This window comes from Melospiza georgiana, unplaced genomic scaffold (genome assembly GCF_028018845.1).
Source record: "Melospiza georgiana isolate bMelGeo1 unplaced genomic scaffold, bMelGeo1.pri scaffold_29, whole genome shotgun sequence".
Taxonomy (NCBI): domain Eukaryota; kingdom Metazoa; phylum Chordata; class Aves; order Passeriformes; family Passerellidae; genus Melospiza; species Melospiza georgiana.
The window spans coordinates 2,566,621-2,593,089 of record NW_026652215.1 but is presented as its reverse complement, the minus strand read 5'-3'; the positions used below and the strand labels follow the sequence as shown (position 1 = coordinate 2,593,089).

At 51.6% G+C, this 26,469-nt stretch overlaps 1 protein-coding gene across 1 annotated transcript; it reads right to left on the bottom strand.

Annotated features, from left to right (window-relative positions):
- Positions 1 to 24,355, bottom strand: LOC131096346 (serine/threonine-protein kinase pim-2-like). Its single transcript, XM_058044686.1, has 9 exons — positions 24,200 to 24,355; positions 10,869 to 11,136; positions 9,040 to 9,167; positions 2,368 to 2,551; positions 1,904 to 2,283; positions 1,733 to 1,783; positions 1,169 to 1,535; positions 356 to 532; positions 1 to 107 (listed from the first exon to the last, which is right to left on the bottom strand). Exons 1-9 carry the CDS (start codon positions 24,353 to 24,355, stop codon positions 1 to 3), a joined length of 1,818 nt encoding a protein of 605 aa, XP_057900669.1.
- Between the last annotated feature and the right edge of the window lie 2,114 nt (positions 24,356 to 26,469).

Here is a 26,469-nt window from a genome sequence, read left to right as displayed (position 1 = left end):
CTATGGCAGAGGAATATCCTGCATCCAAGGATCACAGAACAGGTCTTCCAGTGCGGGTCTGTCCAAGGAGTTCACAGATAAACACCACCTGATCAGGTCTTTGCACTCTGGGGAGAGAAAGCAGAAAGTGACGGTCAGCCAGAGAAGGCTCCTGTCTGATTTAGCCCACTATTCCCATGCCCAGGCCGTGCTGGATGTGCTCAGAGCTGGGCCTAAACTTTCCCATCAATTCCCTGTTTTGGAGGAGAGCAGGACATGTGCCACCCCCTCAGCAGCTGCCAGAGTGGGATGCCCACGACCCCGCTGCTGGCTCCCAGCACTGGCATTCCCCCCGTGCCCAGAGAAGAGGATCCACCTTGAGAGAGCCGTTGTGGCAGTGGGAGCTGGCCCCAGCTGAGGTTCCGGCCCCTCTTGAAAGGGTGCTCCCCGCAGACCATCTGGTGCAGCAGGATGCCCAGGGACCAGACCGTTGCTGCCTCGCCATGGTACCAGCCAAAGTCGTTCCATTCCGGGGGGCTGTAGGACAGTGTTCCTATGGAATACAGATGGAGTTCATCAGGGGGATGCTGCTGCTCCCAGAGCCTGGCCCCAGCATCCCTGCGCCTGCGGGGGCTGCATCAGGGGCACACAGGGTGACCACTGCCCTCTCGCCAGCACCTGGGACTTGTGCACAAAGTTAGGGTTGGAAAAGAAGCCTCTGGTGCTGGAAGAGGGCAGCCCTGGCTAGGCCCGACCATGACATGCAAAGGAAAAATCCATGCTGGGGAAAAAACATGCCCATATCCTCCCTGCCTGCATTTCCCCAAAAATATTATGAAGCCAAGGGAAACAGGGTGAGTGGAGCATCCCAAGCCCTTCCTCTCATCTGCACAACAAAGTGGCTGGGGCACAGGTTCCACCCTCCCTCTCTGCTACCCCACCCACGGGGGTTTTGGTCGGGCTGGCTGCCCCAGCACAGCCCCAGTCCTGGGCAGAGTGGCTGGCAAAAGCTGCCAGCAGGGCTGGAAGATCGCTGCCCACCCAGCCCCGCTCTAAAGCAACTCAGCTGAAGACTCAGTGCCCTGACTGGCAGCAAAAGGGAGAATCCCCGCTGCCACAGCCAGCTTGGACTGGGAGATGTTGGGCCATGAGATGTCAGCAGCAGGAGCACAGCCCTGGGTAGGCTCACCTGCAAAGTGAGTGTAGACTGTGTCCTGCAGGTAGGCGCCACAGCCAAAGTCGATGAGTTTGGCCTGCCCGGTGTCCAGGTCAACCAGGATGTTCTCTGGTTTGATGTCCCGGTGCAGGACCCCGCAGCTGGTGCAGTGCCACACGGCCTCCAGCACCTGGCGGAACAGCTCCCGCGCCTCTTCCTCGGGCAGGAACTGCCGTGCCCCAATGAAATGCTGCAGATCCTGACACTGCTCTGGCCGCTCCAGCACCATCACGATGCAGTTGGGGAGCTCGAGCCACTCCAGCAGCTGGACCACACCGGGGAAGCCAGTGGACACCTTGGCCAGCAGCACGACCTCCAGGGGTGCGCTGGTGCCGTCGGGCTGCGGGAGGAGCACGATGCTGTCAGTGGGGCCGATGCCGTGCCAGGCCTGGGGAAGCCCTCAGCCAGCCCGGGATCCTCTGCACCCTGCGCTGGCCCCACGCTCGCTCTCCCTCGGGGCGTCCTGACGGCTCCCACCGTGCCGGGCCCCGGCTCATCCCCGGCCGGCAGCCCCGGCTGCTGGCCCCGCTCACTCACCAGCTCGCCCCAGTGCCGGACGCGGTTCCGTGGCACCCTTTTGATGGCCACCTGCAAGCCAAGGGCAGCAGCGGGGTGAGCTCGCCGCCCGCACTGCGAGCCCCATCCTCCGCCCTCCGCCCTCCTCCTCCATCCCCTCCTCCTGCGCCCGCCGCCGGCCCCGCCGCTCACCGGGGCGCCGTCCGAGATCCTCGTGGCCGCGAAGACTCTGCCGAAGCCGCCGCGCCCCAGCAGCGATCCCAGCCGGTACCGCTCCAGCAGGGCCTCCTGCGCCGTCCCTGCGGGCGGGACGCGGCTGTCAGCGCTCGGCCCGGGGCCAGCAACGGCCCCCGAGCGCCCCTCACCCGCGCCGGGCGGGCCATGCCCAGGCGTTCGCTCCCGGGAACGCGGCACGGGAGGCTCGGGGCCGGCGGCCGCGCTGCCAAGCGGCGGAGCTCGGGCCGGGGAAGCCGCAGCGGAGGCGGCGGGAGCGGCCGCGCCGCCTGTGTCCTCCACGGGCCCCGGGAGGAGCCGCGGCCGGGACCGGGACCGGGGCCGAGGCCGGGGCCGGGGCCGGGGCCGGGGCCGGGGCCGGAGACGGGACCGGGGCCGGGGCCGGAGACGGGACTGGAGCCTGCGTCGGGTCGGGAGCCAGGCTCGGGCCAGGCGGAGCCGAAGGGCGGCGATGCCGCCCCCGCCCCAGGCACTGATGCCCGCCCAGCAGCGCCACCGCCAGCACGGCCAGAGCCGGGCGGAGGCGAGACCGCGGCGGGACGGCCGGGGCCGGGCACGGGGCAGCCCCGCCCGGGGCCGGGGGCGGGCCGGGGGCATGGCCCGGCCCGGCAGGGGAGAGGGAGGCGGGGAGAGGAGAGGGACGCCGGGCAAGGGACCGCGGGAGAAGGGTGCCCGACAGTGGGAAAGGGAGAGAAAGAGAAAGAAAAGAGAGAAGAGAAAGAAAGAGAGTATTCAAAATATCTCTTTTCTGCCGCCGCTGCTGCTGCCGCCGCTGCTGCTGCCGCCGCTGCCGCCGCTGCAACTGAGGCACCGGGGCCGTTCGTCCCCGTGTCCGTTCCCCGCTCGCCCCACGTTCGAGCCCCGCGCGCCCCGGGGACAGCCCCTCTGTCTGCCCAAACACGGGAACTTTGCAGCGCTGAGCCCGGATGCAGAGCCCTGATTCCTGCACACTGGCACAGCGATCCCCTGGCTCGCTGCTGTGCATTGTCCTTGCTGAGGGGCAAACACTGTCGGGGCACCTTCCCTTGGGGTAGGATTCCTACCTGAGCCCAGCACTGCACTGCACTTACATCTCCAGTGTTGCTTTCCTGTAAAAACAGGGGAAGGAAAATTCTGTGTGGCTCATGGTATTTTAGTGCCTAAAAATCACTAAGTCACCGATCTTAGAGGTGCTGTGCATCTGGAATTACTGGGATGCAACATAGAAAAGGGGAACATAGAAATAAATAGAGGAAAAGATCTTGGATTGTTTCTTTTATTTTCATTTCACTTCTGGAAAGCTGTTTCAGTTTTCCAGGAATCTTCTCCTGTCTGCTCTTCCCAAGAATCTCTCATGGAGAACAAGGTCAAGCTTCTGTCACAAGATTTGCCTCCGGGAAATTATGCCACTGGTGAAATTTTCATTGTGACTGTTTGTGCTGGCTTAGGGCAAATTTTGGGAGGAAATCTCCAGAAGGGGTCCGTCTAGAAAGCAAGTTCAAATGGCCCCTCCCCCTACTAGTTCAGGAAAAGACTTCCCTTGAGAAAAGTGAAAAAAAACCCAGTTTTTTTAACGAGTAAAGTATTCACAAACATGAAAAATGAATAATATTAAATCAAACCTCTGACAGTGGTGAAGAGATGGCAAATTCAGGAAGTCCTTTTTGTGGGTTGTAGTTGGCTCACTCGGTCTCTTCTAAGTCCCTCTGGCGCTGGAATGCAGCATCCCAGAGCTTGGTGGACCACAGGTGTGAGCTGCTGCCGGTGTTTGTCTGGGCTTTCAGTCCAGAACAGGTTTAAACAGTTCCAAGAAAAAGGAAAGCCACAGTCCAAGGAACTTCGCTTCCTAAGCTACCTAAAACCAAATTGCTAGACCTGGGCTGTGAAGGCATCGGGAAATTTCCAAATCTGGGCACTGGCGGTCCCAGCAAACACCAGAGCTGGATGATGCTGGTGCCAGAACCTGCAGATTTCCAAATTTTGGCTTTCTGTGCCAGCAAATCCCCAGACTTGGGCTGTGCCAGCACCAGGAAGTTTTCAGATCTGGGCGCTGGCACTGCCAGCCAACACCAGATCTGGGTGGTGTCATTGCCAACGACAGAAATCTGCCAGATGTGGGCTCTGCTGGCACTGAGAAATTTCCAAATCTGGGTTCTGGTTACATGAAACACAAGATGTGGGGGCAGTGCCAGACCTAGTAGCAGGAAGCTGCCACAGGTTTTGGATTTCTGTGCCAGCAAATTGCTGCACTTGGGCTGTGTCAGAATAGGGAAATTTCCAGATCTGGGCACTGGCAGTGGCAGCAAACACCAGGTCTGGGCACCTGTATTGGCATCAGGAAATTGCCAGATTTTGGCTTTCTGTGCCAGCAAATTGCTGGACTTGGGCTGTGCCAGCACTGGGAAATTTCCAGATCTGGGCACTTGCCCAGCAAACACCAGACCTGGGCGGTGCTGGTGGCAGTGCCGGGAAGCTGCTGGGTTCTGGCTTTCTTTCCAGAAAATTGCTGCATTTTTTTCAGCCAGGTTTTGCTGGCACTGAGAAATTGCCAGATTCTAATTTCCTGTGCCAGCAAACTGCTGGAATTAGGCTGTGCAGGCATCTGAAACATTCCCGATCTGGGTACTGGCAGTGTCACCAAACATGAGATCGGGTTGCTGTAGGTACCAGGTCTTTGCTTGGTTTTGACTTTCTTTGCCAGCAAGTTGCTACACTTGGGCTGTGCCAGAATAGGGAAATATCAAAATCTGGGAACTGGCAGTGCCAGCAAACACCACATTTCAGGAAGGACTGGATCTGGACCTGTTCCCTCCCTGCCCACCTCCCTCAACAAGGTGCCAGAGGGGCTGGAGAGCAGCCAGGCAGAAAGGGACCTGCAGGGACTGATGGACAGCAGGCTGGGCATGAGCCAGCAGTGTGCCCAGGTGGCCAAGGAGGCCAGTGGCTCCTGGCCTGGCTCAGGAATGGTGTGGCCAGCAGGATCAGGGCAGGGATTCTTCCCCTGCACTCAGCACTGCTTGGGCAGCACCTCGATTGCTGTTTGTAGTTCTGGTGCCCCCAATTTAGGAAGGACATGGAAGGGCTGGAGCATGTCCAGAGAAGGGTAACAAGGCTGGAGAGGGGTCTGGAGCACAAGGGCTTTGAGGAGTGGCTGAGGGAGCTGCTGAGGTTGTTTATCCTGGAGGAGAGGAGGCTCAGGGGAGACAAGGTGGTGTCAGGGCACAGGTTGGACTTGATGATCTCCATGGCCTGTTCCACCCTTGCTGATTCTGGGATTCTCTGAAACCACCCTTGGAGCAGTTGCAGGAGGAGCCCTGGGCCTCCTCTTCAGAAGCTCCAGCAGCCCATGTCCCTCAGCTTCTCCTGCCAGCCCCAAAGCCCCTCCTGTCAGTCCTGCAGAGCCTCTGCAGCTCCTCCTCACTGCCCAGAACAGGGAGCCCCAGAGCCAGACACAGCAGCCCAGATGTGCCCCCCTGGCCTGGGGTGCCGCTGGCAAGGGAGCAGCACCAGGCACTGCAGGAGCCTGCAGACAATTGATCTGAAGGCCAAACCTCCTTAGCTCCTTCTGAAAGAGCAGGAACAGTTCCTCATTGCAATGAGGTGGAATGCTGGGCACCGCAGCTCCAGGCGAGGACTGGACACAAGTTTGCTCCCACTGAGTGCTGGGATGGGTTCTGCAGGAGCTCTGGGCTCCTGTGCTTGCCAGCCACAATGAGGAGAGAAGGAGCCAAGTGCACTGATGTGGGAAATGGATATCTAGAAATCTTTTAGGGCCTAGTAGAATGCCCACAGAGTATGAATCTGTATATAAACCTTGAGACAAGAAATGCTAACTTAAAAATGCCATGGAATAGGACAGATATTGTTGAGAGAGAAATGGACGTGAAAAAAAGTTCCAAAAGATGGCCTTGCAAATAAGATTTTGGAAAAACAGAGCTATGAAAGATGCATTGTAGTGAGACCCACGAGGGGCAGTTTTAATAATTGGCTTTAAGGCATTCACAACGTGGCATGGCAAAAGGCTGATAGACCAAAAAAACTAATTATAATGTATTATAATTAGGAAATAGTTGGCTTCTGATTGTGATGGCGTGAATTATAACATCTGTATTGTCTCACCCTTCTCATAAGACTGAAAATTGAATAAAAGTTTTTAAAACACCTCTCAGTTGCCCCATCTCTAGGTCAAGAAAAGAGTATTATCCAACACACTGACACACCTTTGCCTCGAGCATAACCCAGCCTGGATCAAACACACTGCAAGGTTTCCCCTGTGGCCCATGTCTCGAAACATCAGGTCTGCTGTTTGACAGCTCAGGTTGGTTTGGTGTCAAGGAGTTCCCTCAGAAATACTGGGTTTGTCTTCCTCTGTGCCTTCCCCTCAGCAGCCTTGGGGATGCTCCTGTGTGAAGCCATCTGTCTCACACAGTCTCAGACAACTTCAAACAGGATATTGTGCAATAAATCATTTCCTCTGAAGTGTTCCAACAACCCCTTTCCAGCAATAGGAAATTATTACTGATAGATGAAAGTGGAAAACCCCCAACAGTTTATTAACAAACAGAATCCCCCCATGACACGCGTTACAAGAAGGCGCCGGGGTCTCTCTCGGAAGAACAGGAGCTGTCACGGAGCAGTTCCAGCAGCTGATGGAAGCTCGGGGACTCATCCGGCGTCGGCTTTCTCCCGTGGCAGAGCTCCATGGAGCGGGCAGGGCAGTGAAGCAGCTGGGCTGGAGCCCCTCGCTGCCTTTTCTCCCCGGCGTGGCTCAGCTCACAGACTCTCGGGCTGGGAGCGGGGCCGCTCCGCTCCTGCCGGCACCGTGTCCCTGGGCTTGGACAAACAGTTTCCTGCCAGGAGAGCCCTGCACGCTGCTCCACAGATCTTTCATACAGGCCCAAACCAACTCCAAACCCTCTGTCTGCAGCAGCTTTGCACAAAGGGCTGCAGCAATCCAGGACAGCTGCAAGTGAGTGTCGGAAGGCTCTTGTCTTGTTCCTGACAGCAGAATTCTTGATGATCTTGTGCAGTTTTATTCAGTAGTAACATGAGAGCTGAGGTTTTTTTGTTAAAATATTTAATGCTGAGTAACAAGCCTTGGGAGCATGAGGTACAGGACTGATGTGCGAAAGCATGAGCATATCCTCCAAAGTGGCCAGTTAATTTGTCCATTTTATTACTCTTGTATTTACTCCACACTAATAAGGAAAATCAAGCTCTGCTTGGAGGCAAAACAGGCATGGGATACACTCTGGTCCCTCGCAGGCTCCGCAGGGCTGGCAGTGACACAGCAGGCAGTCTGCTTCATTGTGAACCACTACAGAGCTGCATCCCAATCTGGTTTAAGTGGCGTGGTATTATTAAGAGCTCCTTTTCTGCATGAGATACAAAAAGGAGATCCCAAATGATCTTCATGCAAGCATGCAGTAAAGAACTGGTGCTGCTATCCTAATGAAGTGTTTGCTTTGGCAATTACACTCTTCCCATTCATCTTTTGATGCAGACACTTCAGGTTTTCCCCTACACCCCTGCAGGGCTGGCAGTGGCTGTTTCCCAGTTCCTGTTCTTCCCTAGAGATGGTTCAGTGTCTGCTTTGAAACAAAGAGCCCTGAGATCTGAACAGCTTGAAGGAGCATGAAGTGCTAATTAAGTGCTCATATTGGTAACACCCAGGTCTGACCTTCCCAGAGCTCTGAAGCAGCAGCAGCAGGACCATGCATCATTCCTGTTGGTGGATGTTCATGTTTCTCATGTACAAGAGCAATGACTTTGAGGAGGGACAAAAACGCCCCTCTTCAAAGAGTGGGTGTGCAAGGAGATGTGAAGTTTCACAGCCTTTCCTAGGATATTTTAGAAAGATCTAAGAGAATATTGTGGCATGGGGTAGGTCCCTAATTTTGTCTCCAGAGGAATCCCCACAGGGCACATTCACCCTGCTGCTGATGGCAACCCCATAAGCTCATGGACCAATTTTCCCTGCAACGTGCCACCCTGCCTGGGCTTTACTAGGCCGGGACTAGACCCAGAGCCAAGCAAACACATGCAGCCAGGTGACATTGTGTAACATCAGAAGCTGGCAACCATGAGGACTTTGCTGTCAAAAGGTTACAGTTTGCACTGGGCCCAGAAGTGTTTTTCCCTAAGGCAAAGCAAATTGAAATGTGAAGTTTCAAAGCTTCAAATGACTATGAAAGGAAACTGCAGAATAATTTCTGGAAGGGCAGCATTGTCAATGATCATGCAGCCCATCAAGAGCTGGAGCTGAATCCAGAATTGCTTCTTCCAGCTGTGCAGGAATTCATTCCACTGGCAAGCACTGGTCCATGGGAAAAAATGATCCCCTAGCTCTGGGCTGAATGGCAGCCAGGCTGCAGTGCAGATCTGAGGAACACTTGTCACTTGTTATTGGCCTCCCAGTGCACTCATCCTTCTGCAAACAAGGGGCAAACAACACAGCTGGAGTGCTGTCCCGGGTAAATATACCTACAGGTGACTTTGCCAAAGCAGTGCATCTTTTCCCGGTGAAATACACGACCACTTCTTACCTATGGAATTGTGATTGAAGACACCTGTGAGCCAGATCTGTGGGAGATTGCAAAGGAGCAAAGCTTTGGGATTTGGGCACACTTCTCTTGGTTTCTTTGCTCAGGCCTTTGGTGAGCACAGAACACACCTAGGTAGAAAACCTTTGACTAGACAGGATCTTTTGGATCCATTGTCCCTCAAACAGGTCAACAGGTGACTCTGTTGTAATGCTAAGTAACAAAGAGCAGCACAAATGACACAAAGAAAACATGGCCAAAGAGGAAGAGGAGAGGCCCAATGAGGAAAGGATGTGGTGAGACACTGGCACACCGAGTGAGCTGCACTCCCATAATCTCTAGGCTGGCAGGTCCTGGTCTCACTTTCTCCTCTTGGTTTTTTTCAATTTTGTTTATTTATTTACTTTTTTTCATCATCAAAATGAAATATATAGAATTAAAAACATGTCATCAAAACTTAAAGACAGAATCAAAACACATTAGTTCAAAACTACATCTAAAGATCAGAACATATGTACATCTGTAACTACCAAGCCTAACGCATCAATCCTATTCTTCAAACACTCTCCATACAGGCGGCAGCTTCTTCCTGAGCTTGGAGGACAGAGAGCTCTTCTGGATGGGAGGCGAGGACTTTGTGGGTGAGGGAACATGGAAAGTGTCCCGAGAAATCTTCTCGGTAAGACGGTAACCAGTCAGATCTGCAAAGCGGAGACACAAAGTTTAACAGAGGCCACCATGCAAACCTAAAGCATCTGAAGCTCCATATTTCATGGGACACATTTCCTGGAAATGTCCAAACAGCTGCACAGGGAAACATGCTCCTGCTGGCAGACACTGAGGCAGGCCAGGGCAAACCCTGAGCCACTTGCCCAGAGCTGGCACAGGCCCAGCCTGGCCTCTGGGCTGCCCTGGGACAGCAGGGAACCCAGAGCCCTGTGCTCCCCAGGAATGGCTCAGCTGCACATGCACCCTCCTGCTCCTCTGCCTGCCCCACAGCTCAGCAGCCCCACTGCTCCAGGGGCACTGGCAGCAGCACAGCTCATTGCAGGGGCACATGCAGGGCACAGCTGTTCCCTGGCAATGTGCACAGCCTCTCTGGGCTGCCACAAGACCCTTCCTCCCAGCAGAGATTGGCCCAGCTCCCCCCTCACCTCTGTGTGAGGCTCAGCCATGATTGCCTTCACCTTGTCCTCAATCTGGAGCTGCTTCAGGCCCCCCATGCCATGAGTAGGAAGGGCAATGGAGAGAACAGGGGCAGATGCACACCACAGAGACCTGCAGCAGGACTGAGGCTCTTTTCACCCATGTATCCCAAAATCTGCAGAGTTTTGGAAAACAACAAATGCAGGGAAAACACGTGGTGGGCTGTGAAGTTGCAGAATATCCAGCAATGCAGCCTGTTTCTTCTGTGGGGCTTGGCAATGGATCCATCTGAATGTTTTACCCTATTGCAAAGCTGAGGAAAGGGTGGCAGGCAGTTTAGCCAGGCTGTCCTGTTCTAGAGAGTGTCTCTTGGGAACTATCAGGCCCAGCACCAACATTTAAGGCAGCATTTGCTCCAACTGTCCCATGGCATTCAGCCTGTGAAGGTGCCTGTAAAGTGATTTATCATCTCAAGGCTAACATGAAACATCACTTTGAATAGAAAGTAGAGCTCTAAGGCCATGACAGTCATACAAGACTCCTTTGGCAGGAGCTGCACCTGCTGTGCAGGCTGTGCCACACCCAGCAGATTGTCCCCCATGTGCTCCATGAGGGCAAGGATGCTCTTCGTTTCCCAAGTTAGTGGCATCATGAGGAGACGTGGTTTTCCCAGGGCCTCAGTGGTTAGCACTGTGAAATACAAAACACTGCTCACAGCTGCAATTGCAATTGTCCCTCTCCCCACAAAAGCACAAGGCTCTATCCTTGGCCTTTGCAGGCACTTTCCCTTCCCCATCAGTCACCACATCTAGGAAAATCTGACAGGCTGGGAGAACTCCAGGAAGCAGCAGGAAGCTGAGTCAGAGGAGCTTTAGTTTGGACATCAGGAAAAAGGGTTTTTCACCCAGAGGGTGATTGGGCTCCCCAGGGCAGTGGTCACAGCACCAAGCCTGACAGAATTGAAGAAACATTTGGACAACAGTCTCAGGCACTTGGTGTGACCCTTGGGCTGTTCTGGGCAAGGCCAGGAGCTGGACTCGATGGTCCTGATGGGCCCCTTCCAACTCCCCATATTCTACACTTCTGTGATTCTGAGAACTAATGGGCTGCAGGAGGGCAGAAATAGGTGACAAGAGGAAAGAAGTGAGGTTGGTTGGAGAATTAAGTCACTGAGTTCACAGAAGATGCAGGATACAGGACCCTTCCCTCCAACCATTCCCATTCTCTTTCTCATCCCTTCTCCCTCCCACACACACAAAGGTGAAGAATTTCTAAAAGAAGAACCTGCTTGACTCCCATGTCCATGAGAGCAATCATTGCTCGTGCAGGAGTCACATTCTCCACCAGGATCCCCAGGGTCTGACTGGCTGCTTTCTGAACAAATTCTGGGGAGCTGGGCACCATCTGGAGAAGGACCCGAGCAACCTCATCCACCTCAGAGTCCATGTCCTTCTTCAAGGTCACAGAGAGCTCTCCCAGAGTGACAATGTCAGAGCAGGACACCTTGGAACAGAGGTTGGTCACCTGGGGAAGCCATGAGGGGAAACATAAGAATCACCTTGAAAAGAAAACCAGTTGCCTTCAACAGAAGTCCCAGGAAATGACAACACATCCCACCGTGTCCAGAGGAACATAAAATTACAAGAAGAGCAGGAGAGCACAAGCACAGAAAGGCACTTACTCTGCCACCAATTTCTGGCCTCAGAACTTCTCACTGCAGGCCTAAAATAAAAGTTTCATTCAGTGTTCTACTTAACCCTTCTAAAATGTCCACAGCTTTGATTTTAGGCCCTTTTACTAGAAAATTAAAGCAAGGGCTGCTTTCAAATCATAAAGGGACAAGTGATAAAGATAAAAGAGTCAGGTGCTCCTTTTCAAAAAGCCAACACCAGCAGTTGAAGCACTCAGCCAGGAAACAGAAAACACAGGCTCAGGTCTACAGAATAATTTGCAGTGTTGAATCACAGCTTGGGCAGAGACTGGGACTCTGGCAAATAACGTCATTAGTGTCTCAGTTTCTGCATTTGCACATTGCATTATAAAGGCTCCACACTCAAAGATGAGTGTCAGATACCCGATCTTCCAGTAAATACAGCTGCATGTGCCCACAGATCCTACAGACAGCTGACAGACATTAGAAATATCAGGTCTAAAATCAGAAATGAAGGCAGACCCTGAGCACACATGGAGATGAACAAGCACATACCTACTCTACCCACTGTGTATGAAGTATGGGGGACAATTCAGAACAATGTTCTCACCTCACTGGTAACTGCCAAACAAACCTCACCAAGTCTGCAAAGCAGGACCTGTGAATGGGACCCAGCCAGGTGTCTGATGGTGAAGAGTCCCTTCTCCTTCAGCTCCCTGGAAGGCAGAAGATTGATTTTTCTCTCCACCAAGGCAGCACCCTCTGAAATGACCAGGCTGGCAGCTCAGTTGAAAAATGGGAGGTGCTTTACAAGGAGTGCTTAATGAAATCATGGAATGCATTGCCCCAGGATGCTGTGGCTGCCAAAAGCATTCACAAACCCAAGAGGCAAAGGGAGGGGTTTTAGAGTGGCCATTTGAGAAGACAGCCTTTCTGAAACCTCTGGCACATGAGGCCCCTCTGTCCCTGCTTCCTAGGAGCTGTGCGACCGGGCCATGCTGCTGTTTGTTGTCACCTCCTTGTACCTGTCCCTGAGACACAGTGCCACCGGGCTGTTATTGGGGCATTTTCCTTCTTTGCCAGCCCCAGCAGGCATTCAGCAGGGAGAGTCTGCACTGCCACTCTGGAGCTGAGTTTCTACTCTGTGATCTTGGCCTCTCTGTCACCCCCTCCACTCCCCCTCACACATTCCCCAAAAAAGCAGCAGGATGTCTGCTGGGACCCCCTCAGCCTGCAGGAAGGCCAAGTGGGTCCTGGCCTTTCCTGACCCACAGCACAGCTTTCTTTCATCCCAGCATGGAAATATAAAAACTGTATTATCACATCACTCAGAGGGCCAGGAGCTTTTTATTTTGGCTGCAAGTGTGCACAGGGCATTGGGGAAGAGGAGAAAAAGAGTGTTTTGCAGCAAGCAACCAGGCTACTCAGGCAGGATGGTAGGAAAAGTTTCTGGAAGCTGCTTTTTAGGACTTTGGTTGTTCTGCTGAAGCTTCTGACAGAGCTGATGGGCAGATCTCAGAGCTGTGGAGAGTTCCTGGGAAATTTGTCCTTGGATATGCCTACGAATGCTCTCCCAGCCATGAACTGCCATCTGTGTCCTGTCCATATGTTACTGCCTTGACTGCTGAGTGTCTGAGGTGCCTCTTGAGGCTGCTATGGACCTCCTTCACCAAGGAATGCATTGTGATACAACATCCCTTTCTGCTTATGTTTGGGCACTGACAGAGCCTGGACCACTCTGGCTGGAGCTTGGGCTCTGGCCAAGCAAGACTGCGAATGAGAGCAGCTCATGGTCCTCAGCTCTTCCCTGCTGCTGGGACAGACAGACATGGCCATGGGGACAGAACGGAGCTGCCCCATCTGCCAGAGCACTAAGAAGGATGTGAATTTTTCTCTGCCCTGTCACCACCAGTTCTGCCTGGGCTGCATCCTGCAGTGGGCAAAGAGAAATCCAGCGTGCCCACTCTGCAGAAGAATGATAGAAGCTGTCAGGTGTTCTGAGTAAGATGAACAGGACTACATACAATTTGCCATCAGCTCCCCCAAACAATTGCTAGAGCCCAGCAGGGAGAGAGCCTGGCCACCTTGCTGAAAGCAGCCCCCCTGACCCTGTGATGGCTGCTCCATCTTCCCCACAGGGAACACTGTCCCCAGCTGAGCAGGGGGCTGCAGGGCCAGAGCCTGTGGATGGTCTCCTGCCCAAGGAGTGGGCCGAATTTTTCAAATAACAATGTCATCTGCTGGACCAAAGGTGGCCCTGGCTGCACCAGAAGCTGGAGGGAATATGCCAGCACCAGAGATGGCTGGTTAAGGAATTCATAGAGCAGCATCCTGCACGCCCTCTGTGCCTATGGTCAAGTTGCCAAAACCGTGGTGCCAGTACTGCAGCTTCTCCTCTGTAGCAGTCTGAATTGCTGCTAGCACAGTCCAGGGTAAAGAAGCAAAAAGGACCTTTGCATAATCTCCACAGATGTTTTATTCAGCTGTGCAGGGAGATGTTCAGCTCCCAGCACCCACACACAGAGGGTCTCACTTTGTCTCCACAGGGGCCTGGGGGCTGACCCTGATCTCGGGGCAGTACAAAGATAGGGGGCCGATCAGGGAATAGGGAAGGTGTGGCTCAGGAATGCAGGAACAGACACAGGAACAGGGGAAGGAGCCAATGGGGTCTAACAGCTTTTTGAGGGAAGCTTCTTGTGTCTCCCTAGACCAGGGAATGCCCCCCCAGGGTCTCCACAATTTCTCCTGTTTTATATTATTAGGAAAGCTTCTCTGAAGGATCAACTGAATCAACACAAAATGACAAAAACCATCAAAAGCGCTCACAGGACAACTGTTCAAAATTCAAACAATTCTGAGTTCCCAATGTGCCAACAGATTTCTTGGAGTGTCTTAGATCTGGCAGGACGGATGCAGGGTTTTCTTAGCACAGTTTATCAGGAAACTGAGTCACACACACGGAACCTCTGGTCCATGGCTCCTCACTGCCATCGTGCAGCAAGGAGGCCCAGAGGCTGCTGTGCTCTGGGCCTGTCAGGGATGAACACAGCGGCTCTGTGGCCAGTGCCAGCTCCAGCTCCAGCAGCTCACAAGAGGAGACTCCTTCCAGAAGCTCTGCTGGCTCCAGTGTGGCAGACCAGCAGAGCCCACTGGAAGCCACCCTCCATTGCAGCCACCCCCAGCTGCGCCCATCATCGCTGAAGAGCAGGAGCTGCCCCAGAGGAGCCGCGGCAGGAGCTCATGGCAGTGGCAGGTCCCTGTGCCCCGGGCAGAGCCACAGAGCCTCTGCTCCTGCCTGGGACAGGGGCTGCTCACCCTGGTGTCCCACCGAGAGAAGGGATCCTGGGCCCCAAACTCTGCCCAGCCCTGCCAAAGGCCACCCCGCCAGCAGTGCCAGCAAGGTTCCTGCAGCCATTCAGCCAAATCAGAGGAAACAAATGTCTCTTCAGCTGACACAGTCTCTGCACACAGCTTTCTCCCCCTTCTCCTGGTGCCTTTCCCTGACTCCAGCAAGAGCTGCAGGAAATGCTGTGTGAGCCATGATGATGGAAGAACTACTGATAAAAACACTGCAGCGATGCTTTCAGAGGAGTCATGAATGGAAGACTGACCAACATTCCAGCCAATGGTATGCCAAAAGATTCCATTCCTTAAATAATTGACTGCAATAAATTAGTAAAAAGAAAGATACGGAAACAAATTAAATCTCCCACAGCTGCTGACTTTCCTCAGGCTCCATGGTCTATGTATTTCTAGACTTACTTCATCTAGGCAGAATATTAACTGCCCTGACTTGCTGGAGACTGACCACAAGGTCTCATCTGTGGTGGGCAGTTACTAAAATTAGCTCAGCAGAGGCATCTTCAGCTGTCCAAGTGTAGCAGAAATGCATATTCTTGCTTCATGGCTGTGTGGCAGCAGCTGCTGGTGTGGATTTGTCAGCGTTGCTTCATGGATTACTCCTGGGAAGGAATTGTGTGCACAGGCACAGTATGATGGCTTCCATCTCCTCTAATTACTCCAATCAGATGATGGCCAAAACTTTTAGGCAAAAAGCATCATAACAGAATAATTTACAATATTCTTCAAACTGCTCCTGTGGTTTGGATTTTCTTACTGATTAGGTTCAGTGTCTGCCCTCAAGAAATCAGTCCAGAAAGAAGAGGCAAACCTCAGCTTGCAAGTAAGAGTGCAAGTCTTTAATCTGCCGTTTTTGCAGCATGTACAAACAACTTTCCAGCATATTTGCAAAAAAACTCTTAGTTTTTGCTATACCTATCCAGAACCTGACTCTCTCCTCATTTTATTTTGATTTGAGATCCAAGCATGATTTTTTTATGGACAGGAAGGTAAGAACCAGCTGCAAATACAGACTACAAGTGTGCATCTATACTGCAGGAACTGAGCTGTAGCTTGGAATTAAAGGCAAGAAGGGATGCCATGGTAAATGTGAACGTTTAGTGCTAGCATAGGAGCCTTCTGCAATGCCCCACCAACCCATGGTTCACATTGCTACAAATTCTCTTTCTGATGTTACAAAGAGTGTTGAAGAGCTGGTTGTAAGTAAAAAAAAAAAACAGCCAGAATGTTAATTTTTGTTAATATGGCAAACAATGACTATCTAATACATCACAGCTCATAGGATTGAGTATTCAGATTTCCACTTAGTACGTGCTGGCAGTTTTAATTTGTAATCAACAGGTTTATCCAAATCAAGTTATCCATAGGAATTAATTTGCTCGTTGATCTACCTAAAAATGCCTCATTATCTGATAAATTTAGTAGAAATTTGCAAAGTCAACAGTCCACAGATTTTCATTTCTTGTTTAGTGGCTATTCTGCAGGAAGGCTTTTACAGACTAATCAGTTTGGATGCAATTAAAATGCCAGTACATTTCATTTAGCCATCTTGGTATTAGAACAAAACCATATGACTGTGCAGCCTTTTAAAAATATTTTCAAATAAATTTTCAGATCAACAGTCTTAGTAGGACTCAGAATAAAAACTCTACCAAACTTCAACTCCATTGGAAGATTCCCTTGTCACCTGTGAATCAACTCTACATTCAGAAGATTAACAGTCCCAATGATGGTGGTTTTGGTATGCTTAGGAATTGGGGAAGAGTCTTCTTCCTTCTCAGCTCCATGCTGCAGTGCCTTTGGGATGTGGCCTGCTGGCCGTTGTTTGTGCAGCCCTGGTGTTTCTCCATGAGGCAGAAAGTGCAATTGCATTTCCAGCCCAAAGCCCGTGAGGAGTGGGGCGTGCAGAGCTGTGCCAGACCCAGGCCAGCAGCTGTGCCCCAGAGGGTTTTGGTTCCTGCCCAGGGCAGCTGGTGCATCTCTGTCGTGAGTGCCTCCCCTTCCTGGTGCCCATGGACAGCAGGTGCAGGGTTCTGCAAGGGGCGTGGAACAGGGTGGGGATGTCTGCTGGCAACAGAGTGCAGCGGAGAGCAAACAGTCCAGGATGGTCCTGGAGTGTGTGACAGAGAACTCCTGACACAGCTGGTGACGGAGCCAGTGAGGGAAGGCACTGCTGGGCCTGCTGTTTGTGAGGAGAGAAGGGCTGCTGGGTGACAGGAGGGCTGGAGGCAGCCTTGGGCTCAGTGATCGCAAAATGCTTGTGTTTGATTCCCAGAGAAGGAATGAGAGATGTTGGGGAAGTGTTGACCTGCAACAAATTGTGAATTTGTTAAGCTCTACCAGGCAGTGCTTAGTCCTACCTTCCCTCACACCAGAGGTTAATGTGTGCAAGTGGATGTCTTAGCCTTGAGAATAAAGATAGTGGGCCTACTGACAGTGGGCAATGCATTCAAGGAGAAGAAGGCTCCTAACCGTGGGAGGAGAATTTGAGGAATGGGATGTTCACCACATGGCCAGCAGAGACCCTCAAGAGACCCCTACTCTAAATGTCAGTAATTTTGGGGAAGGGATTTAAACATGTCAAATACTTTGTGAGAATGTTTAGCCTGTGAGTTTCAGCAAAGTAATGAATAAAAGTAATGAAAGTAATGTCTTAGTTCCATGGATACTAACACGTGGGTGTGCATCTTTCAGGGGAGTGATTGCCCACGCACCCAGCACTGAAATAAAGTAATGCCTCTTTTCTCACACTGAGCTGGCAGTGTGGATTGTCCCTGCTTGGAAACTTTCATTTTAGTCATTCCTATTAAAGCATAAAGAATGGTTGAAATGAAATCTTTTCCACCTGTTTCCCTCTGGTTTACCTGTTTGAGGGTTAAAATTCTGTGCTGCAGGTGTGCTGGGTGTGTGCAGAGCAGTGCAGCCCCAGAAACCCCTTGGCTTGCCCACAGGTTGTCATGCCTTGTTGCCAGGTGTGCCCGGCTGTGGCAGGAGAAGGAGCCCGCAGCGCAGTGGGCACCGTGCCCTGCCCAGCCGGGGCTCTCTGGCACAGAGCAGCAGCAGCGCCAGCACCGTTCAACCCGCTCCTGCCTTGGCTTCCCCTGGCACACAGAAGCCTCTGGAAATCAGCACGGCCAGCGGCGTTCCCAGCTTGGAGCAGCTGCTGCTGGTGGGCAGATGGTGCCGGTTTGACTGCTGCCAAAGGGGAAGAAAGGCAGAGATGTACCCGCACCGGAGCCCTGGGCATGTCCAATAAAGGAGCAAATATGTGGGGAGATTTGTTAGGAAGGATTTCAGCTGTGATGCCAACAGTGGCTTCTCTCCTGGTTCAGTGTGTTCTGGACGAGTAATGCAATGGTTGGGTCTGACAATTAAGAAGCAGATGTTATGTGGATGTTCAAATGTGTAGTGATGGTATTGTAATATATCCTCCCATAGTCCTCTTTCCTGTCTCCCTTGTAATAGCCTTGGTAGTCAGGGCATTTGGGGAGGGCTGGCTTGTGACCAGCAGGCAGGGTGTAACAACACCTGACCTCCAGTCAGGATGCAAGAAAATAATCTCCACCAATGGACAGACAGGAAAGAGTTGACTGACAAAACTTTTAGAGGGGCTAAGGGTATAAAAGGCAGAGCATCGTTTTTGTAGATGAGAACATGGCTGCTAGTCACAGAGACTCCCAATGCTGCAATTTTTCCTTATTCAGTCCTTTGTTAAGGTTTACTAAACCTTTAAAATGTTAAAAGTGAGAGTCATTTCTCACATGTGCAATGCTGTGGGCCATTGTCTTGGTCTGGTTTCCTTTGCTTGTGTCCCATCTGAGTGCTCAGCTGGGGTACAGGCTGTAGGTGCTTGGGGCACCCTTGGAGTTCCTCTTGGATCCCTGAACAACAGGGTTTGGCCCATGAGGGGAATTTGTGCTGCTTTGTGATGGAGAAGAACTTTCCAGGCTCTTTTGTGTTTGCTGTAGGGAAGGTTGGTTATTGCTTTGCATAAATTCACAGACCAACATGGAACGTTTGCTTTGTGATGTCAGGGCATGGTTGCCATCTTGTCATAGTGACATCAGAAGGTTGCCTTGGTGCACGGAAGACCTGAGTGTCAGAGCAGCCCTAGTGCTTCCTCAGATCAGGAGAACTTTCCTGGCTGGGGAATTTGTCAGTGGGTAGCTGCCCACTGACAAGATCATTGTTTTTTCTATTATTTATCTAACTTTCAAAAATGACTATGTTTCACCAACTGGCCATGGCAGCTTTTGCTGTATATGGCATTTCTTTCTCCATGTATTACATGACACAATTCACCCGTAAGTGGAGGTTTCCCTTCTACTAAGGTTAGGATGTAACCTAACCTAGCTTTTGTATGTCTTCCTGCTCTTTCTTGGTGGCTGAGTTACTGATTTTGAAAGGGAAAGAGCATTAGGATGCCAGTGGTTTGGTAAAGCTCCTGTCAAGAGGTTCAGCTAAAAGGGGGTGTCTGTAGCCACAGGGGCAGCATTTGCAGGGGAACCTGCAGGGCTTCCGTTCCCTCCACAGGAGAGTCTGTGGCAGCAGAGTCCGTCAATTCCTCAGGTTGCTGGGACAAGCAAGACACCTTTGAAATTGTAGACTGGCAAAGCTTCTTGGAATGCCTTCTTAAAACTCTGCAGTTGTTCCCAGAATTCAGAGAAAGTTTATTTCTTTTTAAATTTTGTCATGAAAGGATTTGACTGTCTAACTTAATAACCTTTTAGTGAATGCTAAAATAGTTATTCCCTTTGAAAGGAAGTTCAAACTCTAAAGCAGTGAGTGTCTGCTCCTGAACCCTAGAGGTGCTGCAGTGCTCTTCCACAATAGAACTGCCACAGCTCAGGGGAATTTTGGGAAGCTTTTCTGGGCAACTGTTTCCTGCAAGTTAATCAGAATTAGTGCGTGTAACTGACCGGGAAAAAAAAGAGTACCTGAAGGAGAGGATTTCAGAAGCTGTTTTATGTGTTTGGTAGAACAGGAGCATTGAGTTTTAAAGAACAATTTGCATTTTCTTGGTCATATTTGTATCCATTTACTGGCAAAACAGGCTGAAGTGTAGGCACAAGCAAGAATATCTCTGATCCCTTGCTGACTGTGTGAATGAAATGTGTCTGCTGAAGGGATGTTGTGAAACGGGAAATCATCTCTGTTTGGGTTGACTTGTTCTGTGGGATTCAGCAGCCCAGGCAGTTTTCTGACAGCATCTGGTTCATTTTCCCTTCCCACTACAGGTCACCTGAAGCATGTATCCAGCAGTGCTGAAGATCCTGAGGTGAGTGAGAAAGGAACATTTCATGTTCCTGGTGTTTAAGAATTGTGGAGCAAACTGAGAGCTTGGCCAGTAGCAACAGAGTGTAGAGAGCCAGCTCGGAAGGCTGAAAGAAAATCAATTTTCATGCTTGAAGAAAAATAACAAAGTGCAAAATGGCTATTTTAAATTTCTATATCAGAGCCTTGAAGAACTACAAACCTAGTGTTGCAGAGAGAACCTTGCTTGCTGACGACAGATAGGGTGGAATATTTACTTAGGAGCAATTTCCTGTACAGTTGAATTAGACCATTTTAATTTGGTCAGAGTCCCTTAGAATTCTATTCCTATCAAACTTTATGATATCTACTTAGAAGATAGCGTTGTAGAACACGAAGGCCATCTTGCAATGGTGCCTGCAGTATCTGAAGTGCAATGGGCGCCTTTGTGGCTGGGGAGCTGCGTGGGCCCAAAGGACGCAGGGCTGGCGGCCGTGAGCAGCTGAAGATGAGGCAGCGTGGGGCCAGGGGGCCCAGAAGGCCAAGGGCACGGTGGCTGTGCCAGCAGCAGTGGGGCAGCAGGAGCAGGGCAGGGAGCGTGGCCCTGTGCTGGGCAGCGCTGCGGCCACAGCTGGAGTGCTGTGTGCAGCTGTGGGCCCTGGGAAGCAGAAAGTCATGGAGGGGCTGCAGCGTGGGCACAGAGGGACAGGGGAGCTGAGCAAGGGGTGCAGCACAAGGCAGGGAGGAGGTGCTGAGGGAGCTTTAGCCTGGACAATGGGGGCTCATGAGGGACCTTCAGGCAGACTTCAATAGATCCCTGCCTTAGATCCATAGAGCCAATGCTCAGCACAAGGGCTGTTTCCCTACCAAACATCCCTTCACTGCATCCAAGTGCTTTAGACACTGGAGTGGGTAACACTTTCATATTTTGTTTATTTGTTTGTTTGCTAGAAGGAGAAGCCTTGTGCAATTTCTCCTTCTCCAGGGAGCAAGGGAGCTTTTGCTCAGTCTTTCCTGCCCTTTTGCAGCACTGGCAGAAAAACATCACTTTCAGGTTAATGACTCCTGTGTCTTTTGGCTGCCCAGGGAATCAGTATGTGTTGTGTTTGGGAACTGAGCAGGAAATCAATGTCCTTGCATTCCAGCTGGTGCTCAGAGCTTAGAGGAGCTGGGAGGGGCTGGGCTGCATTTCTGATTCCAGCCACTTCAGCACCATCTGTGCGGTCGAGTCCAAGAGAAGAACTTGCCCGAGCACAGATGCACAAAGAATCCAGTTCCCAGCAATGCTCTGGGTCTGATTGCATTCCATAAGGACCCACATGCTCCAGATGCTCCAAGAGTGTGGTTTTTTGAGGCAACAGGAGAGGGAGAGCAATCTCAGGATTGTAGTTGAGCAGGGCACTGGCTACCAAGTTCTGATGTGTGTAGCAGCAGACAGGACAGTAAAGAGAGATTTCAGTAATGAGATCTGTCTATCTATCTATCTATCTATCTATCTATCTATCTATCTATCTATCTATCTATCTAATATTTACATAATTGCAATTGCATCTTCCTGGTTCTGGTCCAAGGCAGCTGGAGGTGCAAAGCTCATCGAAAGCATCCCTTTCAGGAGAGAATTAGAGACATGTTCCCTTGACCAATTCTGAGCAGGCAGAGATGTTTTCCCCTCCAGATATGGTGGGGTTTTTCCCCCTCAGAGTTGTTTTCCTCCTCTGGCCTCTTCTGCCCTCAAGTCCCCAGTTAATTCTTTAAATTTCTGCCTGTCCTAGAGAGGTGCAACAATTCCATGCTTAGGTGGTGTTTGGTGACTCTGGTCACACATGCATTATGCGACACATGGTTTCCTTCACTGGCATCCCCAGGGCTGTGTAAGTGCATTCGTTCATGGGGCCTTAGGAGAGTCTTCTCTTTCCCTCAGCAGCAGCAGCAGGGAGCGGTGGCAGGGTCAGGACGAGGAGGAGGTGCCTGCCCTGGCCCTTTGCTCCCGGGCCCCGGGCCAGGAGGGCTCTGGCTGCAGCAGGGCACTCTTCGGGTAGCCCCTGGCAGCCTCTGCACGGAGCACGGCACTCTGCCCCGTCCTGCTTGTGCCACTTTTCTTCAGCAATACCCTAGCTCCTCTTCACAAGGAAAAAACTCCAGCAATCTAAAAAGAGATCATTCAAGTACAGTTCTACCTGCCTTTGTATTGTAGTTCAGGGCATGTATTTTTTTGTCTATAATTTCATTATTTTTATGAAAACATGCATTCATATCTTCACATTTTTGTGGTTTTAATTATTCATATAGCTAAACACTGCATTTTAAACTCTTGATTTATTGCAGTTGGTAATTTTGAGGTAGTATATTTTAAAATGTCACAAAACAACACCTTTTGGGTAGTTTTTCTCACTCTTAAAAAAAACCCCATAAGCCATTTTAGTCTCTGTCTCTCCAAGTTGGTTCATATCGACCTATTTTAAATCACGGCTACAATACTTTTATAGGATTTAGAGAGGTCCAATGAAATGCACACCAGTGATTCCTCTTGTGGAATATCATGGCCCCACCATAAAGCCTCTATTTACTCTTCTTTCCTCTCATTAGCTCAACTGTAAACACATGTTTAGTTGCAAAATTACAAGATAAGCAAAATCAAAAGGATGTGAGGGGCCTTTGGGAGCTCCTTGCTGATCTTTCTGCTTCTTCAGCTGAGCAAGGCCCTGATCCAGGCAAAGAGATTGCACTTAGTGCTACACAACCATTTGGCTGGAACTCTGCTGATTTCTAGGAACAGCTGGAGGCCTCTATCTCCCCAGGATGTTTTGGCTGAGCCAAGCTTTGCTGGGTTTTGGCTGCAAATACCATTGCCCTTGCTCTCCTATATCCACAATACCATGGCTGGGAAAAAACTGCCACGTGGACCATCTTCCAAAGGCACTTTGGTCTGGAGTTTGTCAATGAACGAGAGCCTCATCCACTTCCAAACCACATGAAAAAAATTATGAAAGAGAACTTCCCATCCTTAACAAACAACTGACAATTCACAAATGGATCTAGAGCTTCTTTACGGAATGAAAAGGAAGGCAATCTTCCAATGGAGTTGTGGTTTCAGGAGTTTTTTTCTGACTCCCACTCCCAACTGGCACTGGAAAAAGTCACGTCTCTGCAAGTGTCAGCGTCTTCTGTCTGCCATCAGTTGTTTTGCTGCAACAATCAGGACAGGCATCAGGCTGGAGAGAGGCTCAGCTGATGCTAGGAACAGGAGCTGCCCCGAGGAGAAAAAAGACATGAACTTTTACCTCCCAAACCCATCTCCCCAGAGGCTCAAGCAGGATTCCTCTGGTTCCCAGAAATACAAAGAAATAGGGCTGAGAAGACCCTTTGCAGCTATGTGTTCATGCCCAAGACTTTGCTGAAGGCATTTGGGTTTTGCCTTTTTTTCTTTCCTATCTTTTCTGTATTCCTTGCACATCAATTTAGAGCTCTGTAGGCTACTCAATTTGGGACTACTTTTCCCAGTCCTTTTCCATGGCCTTTGCCTAAGCAGAAAGACAAACTTCCAGAGCTCCAAGCACCAGGGGGTAGAAGGCCCCAGTGTTATCTTGGTTCTTCCTGGGACAGACTCCTCCAGGGAGATGGTGGACTCACCATCCCTGCAAGCCTTTGAAAGAAGATTGGATGTGGCACTCGGTGTCGTGCTTTAGTTGAGGTATTAGGCCATAGGTTGGACTCGATCATTTTTAAAGTGTCTGTCTTCCAAGCCAGTGATTCTGTGATTCTGTGACTGAGGCAGCTTTTCCTGCAGCCCTGGAAAGGGCTGCGGGGGCCCTTGGCCAAGGATGGGGATCAGGGCTCATGGAAAAGAAGCAAAGGGCAGAAGGTGAAGGCTGACAGGGCAGAGCTGCCTCAGCGCGGCGCAGAGCGAGCCTCATCTCCTCCTCCTCGCTCTGCGCCCTCTGCGCTGCCCTTTGCGCTCCTCTCGCTGCAGGGCTCCAGGGCGTGCTGGGGGCCGGGCCCATCGTCTTCGGGAAGCGCCGGTGCCTCGGAGGCCAGCGGCTGCTGCTGTGGCCGGCAGGGGAGAGCTGCGGCTGCGGCCCTGGGCACTGCGAGCTGCCGCTATGGCTGGCTCCTGCCACGGCTCCTGCCTCTGCTCCTGCCCTGTGCGCACAGACACGGCCGAGGGCTGGCCGGCAGCTCCGTGCCGCTCCGCAGCGGGCCCGGCCGGGCTGCTGCTCCCTGCGGCCTCTGTCCGCCCCGCCGCTGCCGGCCCCGCCGCTGCCGGCCCCGCCACTGCCGGCCCCGCCGCGCTCCCGCCTGCCTCTGCCGCGGCCGGGCCCACACCGGAGGCAGCACATTGCGGCCGGCTCGGAAAAGCCCTGCCCGCAAAGCGCCCGCCACGGCCTCGGCCTCAGGGCACAGGCTGCCGGCGTCCTCGCAGCTGCGAGCCGGCCCGGGCCGCCTGCCGGCCTCGGCCACAGCTCCCACCTGTGTCTCCATGACCGCGGCTGCTCGGCACAGCCGGCTGAGCACAGCCAGCACCAGCAGCAGCTCCTCACGGGCCCAGACTCCGGGCGCTCCGAGCCCGCCCAACCCCGAATTCCAGCCGTGCGGGACTTGGCGTCCCAATGCATCCCCTGGGGAGAGCAGAGTCGGCCGCTGAGCTCAGCCCATGGTGACACCACCAAGTGACCAATGGAAAATTCACCAAATCCTCATCAGAGACAAGAGAAAACTCCCATGGTACCTGACAGCTTAATCAACTGCCAATTCCAGATAATTCCATCCATGTCGGAAAAGAGGCTTTTGCATTAAAGCAGAAAAGAGTTATCTAAAAGGAGGGCAGGAACAAACAATGAAGTTATTTGGACTCATGCTTCTTGTGTCTGTTAAAAAGGCCAAGAAAATGCACTCCTTGCTCTCCTGACACAGCTCTCTCTGTTCATGATGTGGGACACTGAGTCCTGATGATGTGCAGGAGCTGATGCAAGGGACAGGGACAAGGATGCAGCAGGCACAGTGCCAAGCTGACAGAGGGATGATCTCTGGCAGTGGCACTGAAGGAGGAAAGTTTGCAGTCAGGACAGAAAATGGCTCTGTTATGAACAAGAAGCTTGACTAGGCCAATGTTCAAGCAGCAATCAATTTATTATTTAATATGGTAAAGTATGAGCAATACAGCGCTGGGTACAGTGGGGGAAGTTTTCTCTCCAACTGCACACCAATAATTGAGAGTCACGGGTATTTATCGGGGTACTCATCAGCTTTTTCAGCAGTTTCTATTTCCAATTTTTTTACTCATCAGCAATTTTTATTCCATATTATTACATCATGATTCTATACACTATTGTGATCTTAGTTTCTCAGGATGTATCTCAAAGGAGTATCCCCAGATGGTGATGGTCCAGTTTCTGAAGGAAGAAAGACGAAACCCATCTGGTAGGGTCCAGCTCCCCAGATGTGTGTCTACCTTTTAATTGCAGAGACTATAAATCTCATAACAGTGATATCCAGCTTCCCTTTGGTCGAAACCATAAACCCTTGAGGTGATGTTCATCTTCCTTTCTCAAGCTGTTTTTCTCTGCTTCAATAAGGTGTGAGATAAGCATATTTCCTTTATATATATTCCAAAGCTATAGTTTCAAGGATACAAGTAATATTCTAAAATTATCCTTCAAAAGGTTATTATTGCAGAGCTTGTTATGGATTAAATGCAAGGAAAAAGCAACATCTTTAACACCTTAATTCCAATGCTCTTAAATCAACCAGGGTTAATTGCAAACAAAAGATAGGTTCAAAGGCCTTTTTCCATGCTTTATTTTCCTCAGTTATTATTAGAATTCACAGCTCTCCCATTGTCGAGGTCCACAAATTTTGCATTCACAAATACACACGTCACTTGTTTGTACCTGACACGAAACACAGCTTTGCATCTCACACCAGGGACCCCACCAGGCCCCATTGGCTGCTGGGCAGGGCAGGGGAGGCTGTGGGGCCGAGGCCGGGCCGGGCCATGGCTGCAGTTGGCAACATCTGGGCACTGCTGAGCCCTGCCCTGCTGCCAGCCCAGCCCCAGACAGGATCTGCCGGGCCCCAGAAGCAGCCCCGGGCCAGGCCGGCTTGGCCAAGATTCTGCCACTGTTGGGGTTCACTGGCAAGCCCCGGGCAGGGGGAGGAGAAGCCATCAGCCCCGGCCATGCTGCTGCTGTGCTCTGGCCTGGCTGCTGAGATCCTGGCCCTCCCCTCAGCGCGGCCCACCCTGACACAGCCCCAGCGCAGCCGCTGCAGAAACCTCCATCATAAAACAGCTCCAGCTGCAAGCACTGAGCCTGGCCGGGGTCACGGAACCAGCTACAGGCCCTGGGTGAGATACGAACTCTTTCAGTGCTTCCATCCTCCCTCGAGTGAGAGAAAAGGACTAAGTGCAGGCTCATAGAGGAGCAATATGAAGACACCAAGGTCATTGAAGACGAAGTTGCATCCCAGATGGGAGGGAAGAGGAGATGTCCTGATCTTGGGGCTGAAATCCTCTTGTAAAGCTATGGAGAAGGATGTAATTGATACATCAGACTCTCTTTTCCCCTATAACGCACTAAAAGGTATGAGGAAATGAC

What these genes read in the sequence shown, in the direction of transcription:
- LOC131096346 (XM_058044686.1), bottom strand. Translation starts at nt 24,355, where the DNA reads ATGGAGACACAGGTGGGAGCTGTGGCCGAGGCCGGCAGGCGGCCCGGG. An exon ending in GGATCTCGGACGGCGCCCCG is followed by an intron (nt 1,784 to 1,903) that starts GTGAGCGGCGGG and finishes CTTGGCTTGCAG; the next exon opens with GTGGCCATCAAAAGGGTGCC. An exon ending in AGTCTACACTCACTTTGCAG is followed by an intron (nt 533 to 1,168) that starts GTGAGCCTACCC and finishes TGTATTCCATAG; the next exon opens with GAACACTGTCCTACAGCCCC.